The sequence below is a fragment of the Mastigoproctus giganteus genome, chromosome 11, assembly GCF_048544385.1.
Source record: "Mastigoproctus giganteus isolate SK-2022 chromosome 11, ASM4854438v1, whole genome shotgun sequence".
NCBI lineage: Eukaryota > Metazoa > Arthropoda > Arachnida > Uropygi > Thelyphonidae > Mastigoproctus > Mastigoproctus giganteus.
The window spans coordinates 140099125-140117059 of record NC_143585.1 but is presented as its reverse complement, the minus strand read 5'-3'; the positions used below and the strand labels follow the sequence as shown (position 1 = coordinate 140117059).

Here is a 17935-nt window from a genome sequence, read left to right as displayed (position 1 = left end):
CCGGACAATCCTAACCATGCAGCCAACATGCTTGATCTTTTTCTCACAAACAACCCTTCTAAGTACATGGTCGAAGTGAGTGATCCTTTAGGCACCTCAGATCACAACTTGGTGATTGTCTCTTCTCCAATGGAGCCTTTATCTCATGACTATTCCCAACGTCGTATTGTTTAGCATTACAAAAATGCAAAATGGGATGACCTGCGAGATTTCTTTTCTTCTTTTCCTTGGTCGGATTACTGTTTCAAAACTTCTGATGTCAACGTTTGCTCAGATTGTGTCAGTGAAATTATTCTTGTAGGAATGGAATCCTTTATTCCACACTCCACTTTCAAATCTCGTCCTTTATCTATAAATTTTGGTTTTCCAATAAATGTGCTAAGGCTGTTCAAGAGAAGAATGTTGCATATCATAATTGGCTTTTTTTTTTTTTTTTTTATGAAAACCTCAAACACGAAAGGTATCGAAACCTATAGGACTTAGTACCGTGCATGGGTTGAAGGAGAAGTGGGGGGGGGAGATGCCAGAAACTTTACTCTAGAGACTAAACATGGGTTTCACCACTTGTTTCCAAATCTTCAGATTCATTTTCTGCCTACACCAAAGCTCGCAACAATTGTAAAGCAGTTATTAATCAGTCCAAACTAGAGTTTGAACAGGCTAAGAGTAGAAAACTTGCTTCTTGCCCTAATGGTAGCCGAGCATTCTGGTCTCTTGCCAAAGCTATTGGCCGCAACTTTTGTCCATCTCTGCTTCCACCTCTGTCAAAATCAGATGGTTCTGTTGTCACTTCAGCCAAGGATAAAGCTGACCTGCTAGCATCCCATTTTTCTTCCAACTCCTGTATCAATGATCTTGGTAAAACACCTCCCACCATTCCCAACATGCTCCATTCAATGCCTACTGTGGTCTTCCTTCAAAAGGATGTCAGAAGGATTTTGATGAATCTTGATGCTAAGAAAGCTCCAGATCCTGTTGATATTTCTCCACTTGTTCTCAAAGCCTCTGCTCCTGAACTTACTTCTGTTCTTTGCCGCCTTTTTTTACTTTCTTATTCCAAAGATGTTTTTCCTTCTGCTTGAAAATTTGCTCATATCCAGCCAATTCCTAAAAAGGGTTATAAATCCCTCCCATCAAATTATTGTCCCATTGCAATTACTTTTACTCTTTCTAAAGTAATGGAGAAATCAATTAACCGCCAACTCTTAAGCTACCTAGAAACCTTCCGTCTGATTAATGATCGCCAGTATGGATTCCTTCAGTGTTGATCCATACTGGCGATATTCTGGCTTATGTTACCCATTTATGGACTAATTCAATGGAAAGGTTTGATGAAACACAAGTAGTTGCTCTTGACATCTCAAAGGCTTTCGATCATGTTTGGCATAAAGGTCTCCTAAACAAGCTTCATCTTATGGTTTGCCAATTGTTTTTTGCAATTGGTTATCCAGTTTTCTCTCTGATCGCTCACTGAGGGTGATGGTAGATGGCTCTCTGTCTTCTAACTTTTCCACTAATGTTGGTATCCTCCAAGGTGCAGTTCTTTCTCCCACTCTTTTCCTCTTGTATATTAATGACCTTCTTCCATTGACCGGAAATCCTATCACATTTCATTCCACTTTCCGGTTTGAGAAACCTTGCCCTGCTCAATCAGCTTCAATTTTTCGAATATCCACTACGAATTCCTTAAATGCTGATCTCCAGGTAATTCTCCAGTGGGGCAAAGACAAGTTAGTTGATTTCAATCCTTCTAAAACTCAGTCTTGTCTTATATCTCAGAAAAAGGATTCTTCTGCTCCTATGCTTATCTTTTGTGACACTCCAGTTTCTAGGCACAATGATATATCTCTTTTGGGAATTACTCTGACTTCTAATCTCTCTTAGCAAGCACATTACAAATATTGCTTCTTCTGCATCCAAAAATGGGCGCCTCCGTAGCCAGGTGGGAAGGAGCAGCAGTGCGTAGCACACGCTTCTTGATTAGACCGTGGTTCGAGCCCGTCACCACCAAATACGGAGGATGCGGAAAGGTCAGGGAATGACCACCGCATATCCCGGAGCAATATGGCCTTAGTTGCTAATGCTCCTAAAAACCAAATAACAAATAACAATAGCATCCAAAAAACTTGGTTTTCTCTTTCGCTCTCGGAGTTATTTTTCTTCCAAACAGCTGTTCACTATGTACAAATTGCAAATTCGCTCTACCATGGAATATTGTTCCCACAGCTGGGGCGGTGCCCCCAAAACCTCTCTCAAGCTTCTAGATTCCATTCAGAAGAGCAGCTAGGTTAATTAATAACTCCTCTCTAACAGAGTCTCCCCACTTGCTGTCTCATAGATGTACTGTTTTTGCTGTGTGCCTTTTCTATAGATACTTCCATCGGCACTGTTCTTTTGAATTGGCTTCTATAATTCCCGCTCTCTCTTTCAAAACAGTCCGAACATGTGCCACCACCAGCCAACATCCATTTACTGTCCGAATTCAAAGTCACAGAACTAACTTTTCATCTTTCTTGCATATTCATTCAACTGCCGTTTTCTGGAACAACCTTCCTTCATACGTATTTCCTGAAAATTAGTCAACAGAAGTTCGTCTAATGTCAACAAATATCTTCTTTTCTCTTCTGAACCTCCATCCCAAGCACGGGACTTAGTACTATAGGTTCTAATACCCTCTCATTTGGGGTTTTCATAAAAAAAAAAAAAAAAATTAAGAATTTGCAGTTAAAGGGACCACTGAGTGACAGTGATCACAATGTACTGATATGGGAATTACTTAAAGATGTAACTACCATCAAGGCTAAAGGGAAGGGCTTTTGCTTTCGTAAAGGTGACTACACCTCAGACAGTCTTTAAGTTCTGTACAGTAGGATCAACTGATGATGCTACCAACGTTGAATTCTAAATGGGAAGCCTTCAAGGACTTGCTATCTTGGAGGTACTAGTTTTCATTCTAACTAAGAAATACTGTTTAAGGTTCAGGCCTAAATGGATGTAAGATGAATTAATGAGGCTTGTGGCGGAGAAGAAAAATGTATGGGTTGCATATAAATTATCAGATGACACAGAAGCCTATGGCAGATATAAACTCGTCTGTAATCAAGTTACTAAGGAGGTTAGGCAGGCGAAGGTAGATTACGAGAAATCTTGGGCAAAGGGTGCAAAGAAAAACAGCAAAGAGTTCTTTACTTATGTGAACTCTAGAAGGAAAGGGATGAATCACATTCGACCACTTAACATAGATGGGTTGACTATTGATGATCATGCTCAGGTAGTGATAAACTGAATGAGTATTTTGCATCTACATTCACACATGTGGAGTTATTCAATGAGGGGAATGCCAGAAGTTTATCAAATTCTAACATGGAGCTAAATGATTTTGTAATCACTGAGAGCAAAGTGGAGGAGAAATTGTTGAAGTTAAACATAAGAAAGGCACCTGGGGTGGACGGGATCTATCCAGTTATATTAAAGGAGGCAGCAAAGCAACTAAGCAAACCCTTAGCCCTAATTATGAGAGCTTCCTTGGACTCCGGGGAGGTCCCCATGGACTGGAGGTGTGCAAATGTATCACCAATTCACAAAGGGATTTCAAAAGGTGACACAAGTAACTATAGACCAGTTAGTTTAACTTCTGTTCCAGGGAAAATAATGGAATCAAATAATTGAGTGGGAGATGACAGAGAGTGGTAATCAATGGACACTGCTCTTCATGGACAAATGTTATTAGTGGAGTTCCCCAGGATTCAGTGCTGGGCCCATTGTTGTTTTGTGTATCCATCAATGATGTTGATGAAGGTATATCAGGATTAATGTCCAAGTTTGTGGATGATACAAAGGTTGGCAGGGTTGTTAACGACACTAAAGACAGTATGCTACTCCAACTGGATCTAGACAAGTTGGGAAAATGGGCTGAGAAGTGGCAACTAAAGTTTAACATTGACAAATGCGAAGTACTGCATATGGGTAATGATAATCGAAAAGTGGAAAGTGAAAAAGCCCTGGGGGTAATTGTGCAATCAAATATGAAGTTCACTGAGCAGTGTGGATAGGCTGTCAGGGCAGGTCATTGGAGTCTTGTCAATGATATATAGGAATTTTGCTAGCAGGGACAAGGAGGTGATTATCCTGTTGTACAAGGCGATGGTCAGACCACACCTAGAGTACTGTACAGGTCTGGAGGCCTCATTTTAGGAAGGATATAGAGTTGCTAGAACGAGGAAGGAAGGGCAACAAGATTGGTGAGGAGAACAAAAGGGGTGCTCTTACCAAAAAAGGTTTAAGTTTTGCAAATTGCAGCACCTGGATAGTAGGCACCTGCGAGGTGATCTGATTAAGGTGTATAAAGCCTTGAATGGGTTGAGTAAGCTGAATGCTGATGGGATTCTTCCTCTTGTTTAGATTAAGAACCTGAGAGGGCATAGATTCAAATTGAGAAAAGACAGTTGTAGAATAGATGTGCAGAAATTTGCCTTTAGCCTGCGGGTGGTTGATTGGTGGGCCAGACTTCCATCTTTTGTTGTGAAAGTTGATATCCTAAAAAAATTTAAGGCTGAGCTGGACAGGCATTTGGAAAGAATGGAGGGGTGAAATGGGAGGTGTTTTTTTTTTTTTTTTTTTTTTTTTGGCTGATGCTGCATAAGCTTGCTTTTTTGCATTGTGTGCCTCTACTAATGCTAAAATCCTGCTTCTTCTTCTTTACATCATGGGGTTCTGACCATCATACACTTCATTCATATCACGCTATCATAAGGTCAAGATTAGACTATGGATCTCCAATTTACAACCCTACTAGATCCATTATCTTAAGGTTTTTAAACCCTATTCACCAGAGTGGACTGCGCATTGCTCTTGGAGCCCATCGCACATCTCCGGTCCAGAGCCTTTATGCTGAAACTCGTGATTCTCCAATCTCTCTACAAAGACAAATTTTACTGTTAAATTATGCTGTCAAAATCAAAAGTCAACTCCTGCATTCAGCGCGGAAATATCTATTTATTCCAGATTGAGATAACTTGTATGCCATTTATCCATCAATAAATCAACCTGCTGGCATACGTCTTTGTTCATTACTTGATAACTGGCAGCTAGACCTTTCTAAAATAGCCACCGCTGCTCCTACACGAGCTCTCTGTCCTGCAGCATATGATCTGTCCCTGCAAGAAGTGGGGAAAAGAACTCTTTCTCCACAGAATATAAAACAGCTTAACAAATCTCTAATTGAAAAATACGAATCTTATACCCAGATATACACTAATGGCTCCAAAACTGACCATCATGTCGGTGCTGCTGTTGTTCTTTCATCATGCACAATCTCCAGTCAGTTACCTTTAGATGCAGCATCTTTACTGCTGAACTACATGCCATACAAATGGCTCTGGATACTATAAAATTGCATCACTTTACAGCAACCAAGAAAACATCACAACTACCTACTTGGTAATATTCATAACTTGCTGATTAACATAGCTAAGGACATGAAAGTAGTAAAATTTTGTTGGGTTGCTAGCCATGTTGGCATACCTGGCAATGAGAGTGCTGACCACACAGCCAAATGTACTGTGGAACCGGTTGACACTTCTTTCAAAATCCCTTTGACTGACTATAAAAATCTTATAATAAGGCGAAGTACGGATCACTGGCAAACCATCTGGCAAAACCAAGGAGGCAACAAACTCCTTTAGATAAAACTGGATCTCCAGTCTTGCTCATCTAGCTTCCACTCGAACTGAAAGGAAGAAGTCCTGCTTGCAAGACTTTGAATAGGACATACACACCTTACTCATATTTACCTTCTTTCTTCTTCAGATCTGCCTTTCTGTTCAAACTGTCATGCTCAAGTAACAGTCCAGCATATCATAGTTGACTGCCATCTCTATAATGGAGTATGGCAAACCACCTTCTTATCAAACCATGCAGCCCAAATCACACCTACTTTGCAACAAATTTTAGATAACAGGTCTGACATTGATGCAGTCTTTGCTTTTTTAAATAAGATGAAATGCTATGACAGAATATAGTGTTTAAATCCCACAGAATACACATCTCACTTTTTAAATTGTTTGGCATGTAATGGCCTTTAGCTGCCGCTGTGCTGTAAAACCTCCAACAATAACAACTGGAATGAAAATATCTCTCTCATGTCCAGTTAGATGATAAAATAATCCAATCCCAGTCTATAGACAATGTCATAGAACATGTAACTAATCAAATATTACAAGCCGCTACCATTGAAATACCAAAATATTTACTGAGGAAACGGAAACGCAGTAATTACTGGTTGAATCAAGATTGTACACATGGTAAACAGGAAAATAATAGAGCTTGGAATTTATTTCGCAAATTCCCCACAACTAGTAACCTAGTTAACTTCAAACAACTGAAAGCCAAGTTCTGCCAAATAAGAAGTAAAGCAAAGAAAGATGCCTGGGTTAGCATTTTCCTCAAGCATAAACAAGGATATGGATAGCAGAAACATCTGGAGGAAAATACAAATGCTTAATGGCAAATATGTTCAGTCCCCAGCTACAATACTAAACTGGGAAGGGAAAGAGTTGTCATCACCATGGAAAATAGCAAATACCTTAGCAGAATCATTTTCCAGTATATCAGCAATATCCTACAACCCAACCTTTCAATGAATTAATGAATCTGCAGAACAGCATAAGATTAATTTTTCTTCAATAGTTTCACACCCATACAACCAGCCATTCACATTAACAGAACTTTAAGGGATGCTCAATAAAACATCTGGTAGTGCTGCTGGTCCAGATGGGATATACTATATAATGTTAAAATAACTTGACAACAAAGCAAAAAAGAACATTGTTAAAATATTACAATAGAATTTTCTTAGAAAATAGTTATGGAATTTTCTGGCATCACTCAATTGTTGTAGCCTTTCCGAAGCCAGGAAAGGATTGTGCCTTTCCACATAACTACAGGCCGATTTTACTGACTAGTTCTTTAAGCAAAGTCCTGGAAAAAGTGGTTCACAGGTGACTAACATGGTTTCTGGAAACAAACAACTTACCAAACAGTAACCAGTATGGATTTTGAATGAATTGGTCCACACTATATGTGATGATAAAAGCAGAAGCAAACATCCGTGATGCCTTCATAAAGAGAGAACATCTAGTTATGATTAATCTCAATATTTAGAAAGCCTTCGATACCACCTGGCAATATGGCGTACTTCAAGATCTTGATTCTTTTGGCTTGAGAGGTCAGTTACCCCAATTTATACAAAACTTTTTATGCAACAGAACGTTTCAGGTTAGATACATGAACAATTTATCCAAATAATTTGAACAAGAGGAGGATGTACTGCAGGGATCCATCCGTGGTGTAACATTATTATTATTATTATTATTATTATTATTAGCCATATGGTGCAAGGAAGCCTGAGGCTTATGCTGCACCAGACAAAAATAAAATTCCTGAGTTACCCTGAGAGAGAGAGAGAGAGAGAGAGAGAGAGAGAGAGAGAGAGAGAATTAGAGAGGAATCACCAAGAAAGAGAAGAATGATGATATCCAGCTCAGGACCCTGGGTGTGCCAAGCCCATACTCACCAGATGTGAGCCCCTGGGGTTATATGCAATAAGAATTATAAACATGACACAGGATGTACCAAATACAGTTGAATCATACATGTTTGCTGATGACCTCATTATCTCTTGTCAATCCCAAACAATGAATACCATTCAAAGGCAATTTCAAATTTCCATAGCTAAACTAGAATCATGGGCACTACAGAATGGTTATTCCCTAACAGAAAAGAAATCCACTGCAATTTATCTTTTGTAAAAAACACAACTACATGTTCAGAAATTTTTTTGAAAAACAGCCTGATTCCTGTCACCAACAATTTTCGTCTGTTGGGGTTATATTTTGATAATAAACTTAATTTTTCTTCCCATATATCTTACCTTTGAACTACTTGTCTTAAAAAACTGAACATCCTAAGAGCCGTTTCTGCTATGTTCTGGGATGCCGACAGAAGCTCTCTCTTACATCTCTACAGAACCTTAATTCAATTGTGCTTGGATTATGGACCACCTGTCTATGACTCTGCTAGGAAGAGTTCTTTACTACGCCTGAACACCATTCAGCATAGTGCCCTTAAGATATCTGTGGGAGCCTTCACATTTCCAGTTCATGGTCTGTATATTGAGGCAAACGAACCCCCCCCTGTGCATCTAAGGAGAAAATCCTTATTGTGTAACTATGCAGTAAAGATTAAAAGTATTCCATCCCACCCCAACTGGCAGTACCTGTTTGACCCTCAATACACCATGCTATACTACAATAAACCTAATAAAAATCACCCTGCAGGGCTTCGAATGCAAAAGCTCATGATCAGATAGAACATTAATTTTCAGAATGTATTCCCAAGACCTTACTACTCCCGAACCTCCCTGGACTGAATTATCACCTCTCTGCAACAATTTCTTTTTAAGATGGGGAAAATCCTCCCTGGCAAATACCAACTTCTAACTGCTCCATACATCGCATTCCTTGGAAAACTCAGAGAAAGTACATATCTATACTGATGGTTCCGAAACAGATGCTGCTGTAGGTGCTGCAGCAGTTTCTTCTATTCTCAATCACTGTGTCTCTTCCTACTGAATGCAGTGTCTATACTGCAAAATTATTTGCGATAAAACTGGCTATAGATAACATAAATAACTACCATATATATCAAGAAATCTCTGATATATACAGACTCCTTAAGTGCAATCACTGCCATTCAATCTACCTTTTTTCACTCTCACCCAATTCTTAAATAGATCCCCGGTCTAAATTATTTTACTATCAAACAGCCAACCAGAAAGTTATCTTATGCTGGATCCCTGGTCGTGTCGGCATCCCAGGTAATGAATGTGCGGATGAAGCTGCTTAAAATCTTGACTCTGGATCTTTCAGTCAAATGAAAGTGCCCTACACTGACTTGAAATCCATTATTAAAACAACGAGCAGGAAACAATGGTCTCACCGCTGGCAAACTCAAATCAATAATAAACTGTTGCAGCTAAAAAAAAAAAAAAAGAGCCAACTGTGGGAACCTAGTTTCTGAAGAAGCAGGCGACAAGAAGTGATTCCAGCAAGACTCCACAATGGTCAATTGCATTCGACTCATCTGTATTTGCTTCTGGGAGAGAATTCTCCTTAGCGTTTCTTTTGCCAATCACACCTAACAATAAAACATATTCTTATTGAATGTCCCCAACATTCATCTATCTGATAAACCATCTTTAGCTCCCTATTCAACTTGCAGGAACCCTTAACCTTATCACATATTCTTGGTAAAGAAGCAAATATTGAGGAACTGTTTAAGTTTTTAAAATGCATAAATTTGTATAATAGTATCTAATCATAATAATGTGAAGTTAATGAAAAGTAAATCATGAACAGCCACAATATGGCCCAAGTGGCCTTTGTGCCTCAAATACAGGCACTCCTCTACTTACGTACAACTCGCAGATACATACAAAGCACAAAGCTGCTTCTGTGTTCAGTTATAACAATAAATTTTGAAAACTGTGATATTTTTCTAAAGCAGATTTCTGGCGGTCACTACCATAAAATAATGAAAACAATTTGCACTTTCCAGTTTGTTTGGGCTTTTCTGTTAGTGCAATGTAATTATAAACGGGTAGTAAATTCGATCTTATTGCATTTGATATTATACCGATGGGCTGCCACAGTTGGAATTATGTGGAATTTTATGTTATTATGGTGAAATGTGGTTCCCCTTCATTGAAATCTTCAATCATATAAAAAACATAAATAAATTTTCAGAATCTTCTCTTCGTTCCTATTTTTTGAGCTTTGTAAAGTTGTTACCCCGTATCGCACTTGCACATATTGTGTTAGTTGCAATTTGTGCATGCTGTGTTCTTTGTTATTGATTGCTTATTTTCTTACTCTTTTAAATTAAAAAAAAAAAAAAAAAAAATGGCAGTGAACAGAAATATCAATTAGTTTAACTATTAATTAAGCTAGTACACAAGCTTAAATTTATTTTTATTTTGCTAACCTGTGGGAAATATTCTTCCAATTTTCACTTATCATTTAACTTTGTTAATTTGAGGAAGTAAAGTTTAAATTTGTGTTCTTTATCGTTAATTTTATAGCCTATGGATAATATTTTTCCTATTTTCGCTTATTAGAATAGCCATTAATAGAATTAAAATTCAGTTAGGAAACGTGATCACAATGACTGCTGCTTACTACATATCGTATGGTGAACAATATTTTATTTTGGAGAGTCCATCGTAAAGTGAATTTGATCGTATATTAAATTAAATTATGTATCGTATTTAGATTAAATTCGTTTTGAATAAATACTGTACTATACATTATTATTCATTGTATGTTTTTTTAGCCTCATTTAACTCGGTTACAAATCGTAAAATGCTGAACATGATGAAGTTTGTCGGGGGTTATAATCTCAGCGCATTGTACTGTACTGTACTGTATATGTTTTTTGTATCTACAAGACCAAAGTTGGACTTACGTACAAAACGGACTTACATACATGAAAAAAAAACCGATTAAGTACATAAGTTGAGGAGTGTCTGTACAAATACAAAAAATTCCATATAGCGCTAATCAAAAGAATATCTGTAGTATCCTCAAAGTTATTGGTATGTTAATGGACATGCAAAGAGGGCTGACAAAATATTGTTGTTTCCTATGTCTATGAAGAGCTTTTCTACTGCAGACCATTACATCAGGTGGGAAAGGCCAGGAAAGAGTAGTGTGCATATATTCCATTAGTGTTTCAAATGATGAGTTTCCTTCCACCTCTCCACATTAACTTAGCCTAATGAAGAGTTTTGCAAAAGATGAAGTTGAGAGGATTTCATTTCTTAAATCAGAAATTTCCAAAGGTTAGTGCAAAGTGAAAGAGCGAATCTTTGTGGGGCCTCTAATGAATGAGCTTCTGCAGGTTAAAAGCTTTGAAAGATGCCTCAGTGTATTAGAACTAAAAGTATGGCAGGCTTTTAAGCGACTTTGTGGAAATGTTTTGGCTGACCACAGGTCTCCTGCTTAGAAAGATGGAGTTCAGAAACTGTTCAACGTCTATGGAGTTCAGTGCTGTATGTCACTGTAACTTCATTTCTTGTATTTACATTTAGACTTCTTTCCCATAAACTTTGGCAGTGAGTGAGGAGCAGGGAGAAATTATTCCATCAAGACATTAAATCTGTACCAAGGTTTTTGGAATGAATGTATCATGGCAGACTACTGCTGGACATTGTATTGTAATTTCAGACAAGGAAATCATCTGCACAACAATTTTTAAATTGTACATATCTTTTTTACAATAGTATACTGTACTAACTATGTGTATAAAGTGTATTCTGTTTACACTGTAAAAGTGATAAAAATGTAATTGTAACCAGTCTCAGGTGTTTTGTTATGATTTCATATTAATTAACTTGTACCCAATGTTATTAGTAGTGAATTTACAAAAATTGTAAGTGCTAGGAAAAAAACAAGACCATATTTGAAATCGGCACCCAAAACTGGTTTAGAAAAGTGTGTTTATATCGTTGGAGTTGGGGAGGGTTACATTTTGTTAACCAGTGTAGTCAGTTTCTGAAATTGTCACAACTTATTTTATTTAACAAATTTTACGAGAAATGGTGTTCATTTTACAGTATAAGCATACTATACATTTAACTTTTAATTTGAAAAGTATAATGAAAATACTAAAAATGGCTGATTAATGTAAATGAGTATTTATCTTTGCTCAAGTTAAATGGAGCAGCCTGTATTTATTAAACAAAAAAAAAAAAAAAAAAAAAAAAAGTGGACATTTTTAAAAATATAATTCTATTAAATTTCATTATCAGGATGAAGTCAAAAAATATATGATTTAGATATCATTTAAGGTTCTTTATAAAAGGATATAAACTTATCAAACATTTTTGTTTAAGTGTTAAAATATTATCTTATAGAAACCTTAAGTGGAATAAGGGACAGTATATGTGATGATAAAGATGAAGACAGAGGTAAATTTCTGTCAGTTTTTTAATATACTAACAATAATGATTTCAATTCTTAATATCATTTCGGACTGTGATCCATATAAAATTATTTAGCTCAAAAGGAAAAAAAAAAGTGTGCTTCTGTTTAGTATACTGATAATAGTAACGAATGTTCCTGCACTCGTGTGCATACATTGTTGTTTTTCTCAAACTTCTTCATCACATAATAGGCAATCTATGTTATTTTATAAAATTATCATAGAATAATTCAAGGGACAATGTTTATTTCCAGAATTTGCAAAAATTCTAAGAACATGGAATTGTGACTACTACATTTAATGTATTCTGAAGTAGTGATTTTGTCCTAAAATCTTTCTGCATTCATGATGTTATAATACTAACACCTGTCATATCATATCACATTATGTGTATTTTTATGCCTTGTGCAACTCATCTGCTGTTTAACAGATTGGATTGCGTAAATAGAAATTAAATAGGAATATTGACCTTGAAGTAATTGAAACATTCATTTGGAAATTATGAAAATAGAAAATTTAATATGAGATTGTTATTCATGTGATTTTTATTTTAGTACAGGATTTAATATAAAATAATACAAGTTTGTTACTGGGTTGTTAAAATGACTTTGTTATAAATTAAATTTAGTAATTAGTTTTTGTGTCTTCAGACATAGAATGAACTTTATTTCTGTGATAAAATACACTGCTTCATGTTTTTCTATCATTACTGCCTGATTACCATATTGTCCCTCCTGTTACACTGGGTTCTTTAGAAATGCAGCAGAGAATCAATAATCTGAACTAATTGGGACCAAAGGTAGTTCAGACTTCTTATTTGTTCAGATTTTTGAACTTATCAAACTTAATTAATTAAAAGAAAAAGGGTCAGTAATAAAACAAATTGAACTTTCTGCCACAATAACATATATAACAAAAATAATTACAGTACTTATTTTTTGCTGTACCTTTTTTGAACTTCGTTTCTTTGCTGCCAGATCTCTCATACTTTTCAGTAAGGTAATTGAGTTGGATAGCATTTGGTTTGTTGATTGTTTGTCGATTCAGCATTCAATTTCGTTAATTGGTAAGGTAATAAAAGTGTAAATTTGTGCTTTATATCTTCATTTCATTTGTTCTTTATACTTTGATAGCCTGTGAATAATATTCATCTGATTTTCGCCTATTAGAATTGCCATTTAATAGAATCAAAATTCAATTCGCTAATGTGATCACAATAACCAGCGCTTACTGTAATTATTTTATGGCATCAGCATAAAAAATAAAAATAAATAAATTCTGGATTGTTCGGATTTTCGATGCTCGACTGTAACTACGTTTATTCACAAGTGTCATTTTTAATTGAATAATATCATACAGTAGGTGAATCTGTTATTTTTTTAAAAATGCAAAGGAACTGTTGCTTTTTAGGTTGACTCATGTATACCATAGTCATTTCTAAAGAATTTAGGACCAAGATTTGTCACAGGATGGACAATATGGTCTCCAGGCAGTAATAGTAAAACAATAACACAGTTCAGCATTATTTTCTCAAACTATTTCATTATCCACATTGAAATAGTACTTGATTGCTTCATTTTTTTTAGTAGTTAAGAGTTTGTGTTCTTATAATTTAATTCTTCGTAGGCTGTCTTATTGGTCCAAAGACTTCCAGAGTATCCGGTTTGATGTTGGCTTTAATTTCATCCTTTCCTTTTGGTATCAAATACAATACCAATACATATAGGTATTAACTATTTGCCCATTGAGGTAAATATTTACTATTGTGTAATGAACCCTATTCATAGCATATAAAACAAAATACTTTATTTTGATCATTATAAGCAGAAAGGCCAAACATTTCAAAACTCCTTGGTTGTAGATTTTTTTCTTAGAGTGGGGTACAGCAGAAATAGAGGTTGACTAGTAGATCTGCAAAACTATCTTGCAGGTATTTCACCATTTCTTTACTGGAAATGGTGAGATGGCTGCAGATAGTTTTAAGAACTTCAAGATTTTGGCATCATTAGTTTTTACAAAGATCAGTGATCTGAGAAAAGACTAAAGTGAAACTGATGACTTAGTTTATACTACCACTGTATGGTAAGATTTCTATGATTTATTTATGATTATCTCTGGGTTTTGTTTGTTACATTACTATTTTGACTGTCCAAAACTGTCTTTAATTTTTCTTATAGTTAACATCTATAATGTATCTTCTTTCTGTGTGCTCTGCCTCAGCTTCATCTTTTTCTACATTAAGACTTTTTGACATCATGTTTTCTTCCAGCTCTAGTTCAGGTATTCTATATTTGTTCCTCCCCATAATATTATGCAGTTATATGTTTTGAGCTTCCATATTTTATTTAAGAATCATCCTTTTGTACCACTAATTTCAAGACTAATATTCTTGATTTTGTCTGCCCATCTGATCTTTCTAGTTGTTCTAGAAGTGCATATTTCAAAGGCCTCGAATCAGATTTGTTTATTTCTTGAACAGTCATGTTTCACAAAAGAGTAAAATGTGACATTGGCAATCGTTTGATACTTGTCAAAAGTTTAGTTTAGAAAAATGCTCTAAAGAAACAAATTTTATTAACAATTTCTTGAAAAAAAAATATTCTGCATAATTGTAGGCCATGTGCCTCATATTAATTGGTATCTTTTGTTTTCCTAATTTGTTTTACAAGTAAAACTTTTGTTTTACTTGTTTTTTTTAATTCTTCTTTGTTTAGATTAAGTTTAGATTAATATAAGATTAAGTTGTAAGATTTCATGGGTATTTATTATAGTAATTAATAACACACGTTGGCTAAAAGTGAACATTATTATATCTAGTCTTATATCTTATATCTAGTTATGCATGTAGTCAATCTTTTAATAGCTTAACTTTATGACATCTAAGAAAGAGAATATTTCTGGATTTGCAGCACTTTCATCTTTTAAATGTAGAAAAGATGAAAGTCCAGAATTCTTGAAGATAGTTTCAATGTAAGAATATCCTTTTGTACAATAACTGATCTCATTGTTCTTCTTCATGCCCTTTCACCACAGACCAAAAAGTTTCCTTAAATGTGTTTTCAGTCTTGTATACAATACTTTATGTGCATTCTAAAGTCAGTCGTGATAGTGACCAAATAATTTCTGCTGTAATTTTCTAGCATTCCTTAGTGAAAGTGTTAACCATTATTACTCAATAAATTCCACTAGCAATATACTGCCAATTGCCAACTGGTAACATACCGCTCCTTATATTTCTGATCATTTGGCTGATTAGTGGCAGTGTTCCTGCCTCTGTGAAATGGAAACTGGAAACCTATGAGGTAAAACAAAAACAAAAAGGAGCAGACTTGGAAATCACAGATCACAATGCTGAAAGATGTGTCTCAAGACATGCTGAAAACATGGAGAGGCAAACTTAAACAAAACAGTGGGAAATTTGTGCCTTTGCCATTTAATTATCTGTTCTATGAATGAACTGACTATAAGAAAAACTCACTTTATTTTATACAGAATTTTATAGAAGGCATATCAGAACCGCCTTAAACAGTAATTCACCTAAAGTTGGGAAACGCTGTTAGAAATGTTTGATAGATAATCAGAAAAAACTGTAAATAACAAAAATCTTTGGAGGAGCATTTATAACCACAATTCTCCATTTTACTCCAAACTCCTCAAGAGGGGTTATCACAACTTCCTTGTTGAGAGAGGTAGAAAAAGAAACACAACAAGAAATGAAAAACCAAGAAGTATTCAAGTCAAATGCCTGTATCTTTGACATTTGCAGCAGTTGGACCTTATATACCAAATCCAATCCATTTCTTCAAATATCAAAAATAACAGACATTCCAAGCACATAGCTGATCTCCCTGGATTTGCAATGGAGAATCAGTATTTTTAACTCAATTTGATCCATTCTCCATCACACTGTTTGTCTTTTTGCAAAACATGGTTTTTCTCTGTCTTTTTCTTTCACAAAAAATAAATAAAATAAAATATAACTACATTAAAATTTGATTAAAGAGGCCTATGCGCTCCGGATTCATTACTACTAAAATTAAAATTAAAATTACGGTTGCTCAGAGCGAAACGGATACAAATATAGATTGTAACAGGTTTAATAGGAAACATATATATATTGGATAGATACATAAAGCTTTCGGTTATCTAGTTAACCTTCTTCAGTTGATATGAAATGACAGTTAGAATGGAGGCGTGTACTGCCAATCTGGTACGTGAAGTGCGTGGCTATTGTTTGAGGTTGAAGCCTGTGGCTGTGATGCATGTGGACGTGGCCAGCGCTTCTCAATAGACAGGATCGTTGCTTCGGTGATAGGGTGGACTTGACAACCACTGTTCCTGTTCACTGAGGTATTGGAGCATTTGATGTTTAATGATTCCAACCAGGCGCGGCGCAGATAATGACGGGACTTATCCACAATCACGACATCGCGGTGTGGGGTGCGCCTCCGTAGCCAGGTGGGAAGGAGCAGCAGTGCGTAGCACACGCTTCTTGATTAGACCGGGGTTCGAGCCCGTCACCACCAAATACGAAGGATGCGGAAAGGTCACGAAATGACCACCGCATATCCCGGAGCAATATGGCCTTAGTTGCTAATGCTCCTAAAAATCAAATAACAACAACAACGCGGTGTGGGTCGATGTCGTGGTGGGTTGTCCAGACACGCTCAGCAGTAGCTGAGTGCTCCACATCCGCTAAGCGGATCGCTCTTTTGTGTTCGGAAAGGCGTTTTTCGAACTGTCTTCCAGTTTCCCCGAAGTAGCAGCTAGTGCAGTCATGGCAAGAGATGCGGTAGACCAATCCGCTTTGTAGTAGTGTGGGGACAGGTGTTTTCACTCTGGAGACGAGGGATCGTAACTTCCTGCCTGGGAGTTGCACGCACTTTATCCCATGTGATTTTAAGATTCTACAGACCTGTTGTGACAGGTTTGAGTAGTATGGGATAAAGGCGCTCGTGGTTGAGTCACCACCTTGGATGTTTCTGTTGGTCACTATGTGGTCGCATGCCTGTAGGTCACACCTGTCAAGGGTATTGATGGGATAGCCACACCTTGTAAGGTCTGCCTTGACTTTAGCGATTTCTGTGCACCTCTCGTTTACAGAGCTAGAGTGTGTTCAGGCGCGAGTTAGTAAGGTTCGTGCAGTGGCAAGATGGCTACGTGCGTGTGCTGACTGGAAGTTGGTAAATTGGCCAGCACACATAGGTTTACGATGGACTGTTGTCTTCAAGCATGTGCCCTCGCACCTGACAAGGGTGTCTAAGTATGGTATGGTGTTGTTCGACTCTAGCTCGATCGTGAATTTTATGAAAGGTGACAGAGAGTTGAGGTGGGCTAAGATTCGGTCACCTGAATTTCTGGGGATAACTACGAACACATCGTCCACATAGCGACACCAAAAGGCAATGGGATCTGGTACGTCTGTAAATGCACGACCTTCTAATTCCTCCATCGCGATGTTTACCATGACCGAACTAACTGGGGAACCCATGGCTGTGCCGTGTACCTGTTGGTAAATGGAGTTGTTAAACATGATTGCACTGCCTGTTAAGCACAGTCTGAGGGCAGTGGAGATATCGTCTGGTGTTAGTTTGGTTCTGCTGCCAAGGGTTTCGGGTTTCGTCACTATATGAGTTGTTTTGCACATGTGATGGCAAGTTCTACAGGGATGGAGGTAAAAAGTGAAACTACATCAAACGATGCCATAACCTGATCTTGTGAGATGGATATGGTACGGATCCTTTCTATGAACTCACTACTGTTGGAGACGGTGTTGGTGGTCTTGCCTACTAGTGGAGAAAGGAGCCTCGAGACAAACTTAGATAATTCATAACTCGGTGAGCCACAACAGGATACAATGGGTCTTAGTGGTGTGCCTTCCTTGTGTACTTTCGGT

The 17935-nt window shown here is 36.8% G+C and overlaps 1 protein-coding gene across 12 annotated transcripts in view; it reads left to right on the top strand.

The window, feature by feature from the left end:
- The window catches only part of LOC150078475 (nuclear factor 1 X-type-like), a 798656-nt gene that overhangs the window by 390869 nt on the left and 389852 nt on the right, over positions 1–17935 (top strand). For 8 of the 12 annotated variants that reach the window (XM_090384797.1, XM_090384789.1, XM_090384788.1 and 5 more), the window contains one exon: positions 11972–12025. The exons of the other annotated variants lie outside the window; for them this stretch is intronic. In XM_090384797.1, the coding sequence (XP_090240923.1) occupies positions 11972–12025 (54 nt within the window). The remainder of the gene's footprint in view (positions 1–11971; positions 12026–17935) is intronic. 12 annotated transcript variants of the gene reach the window in all.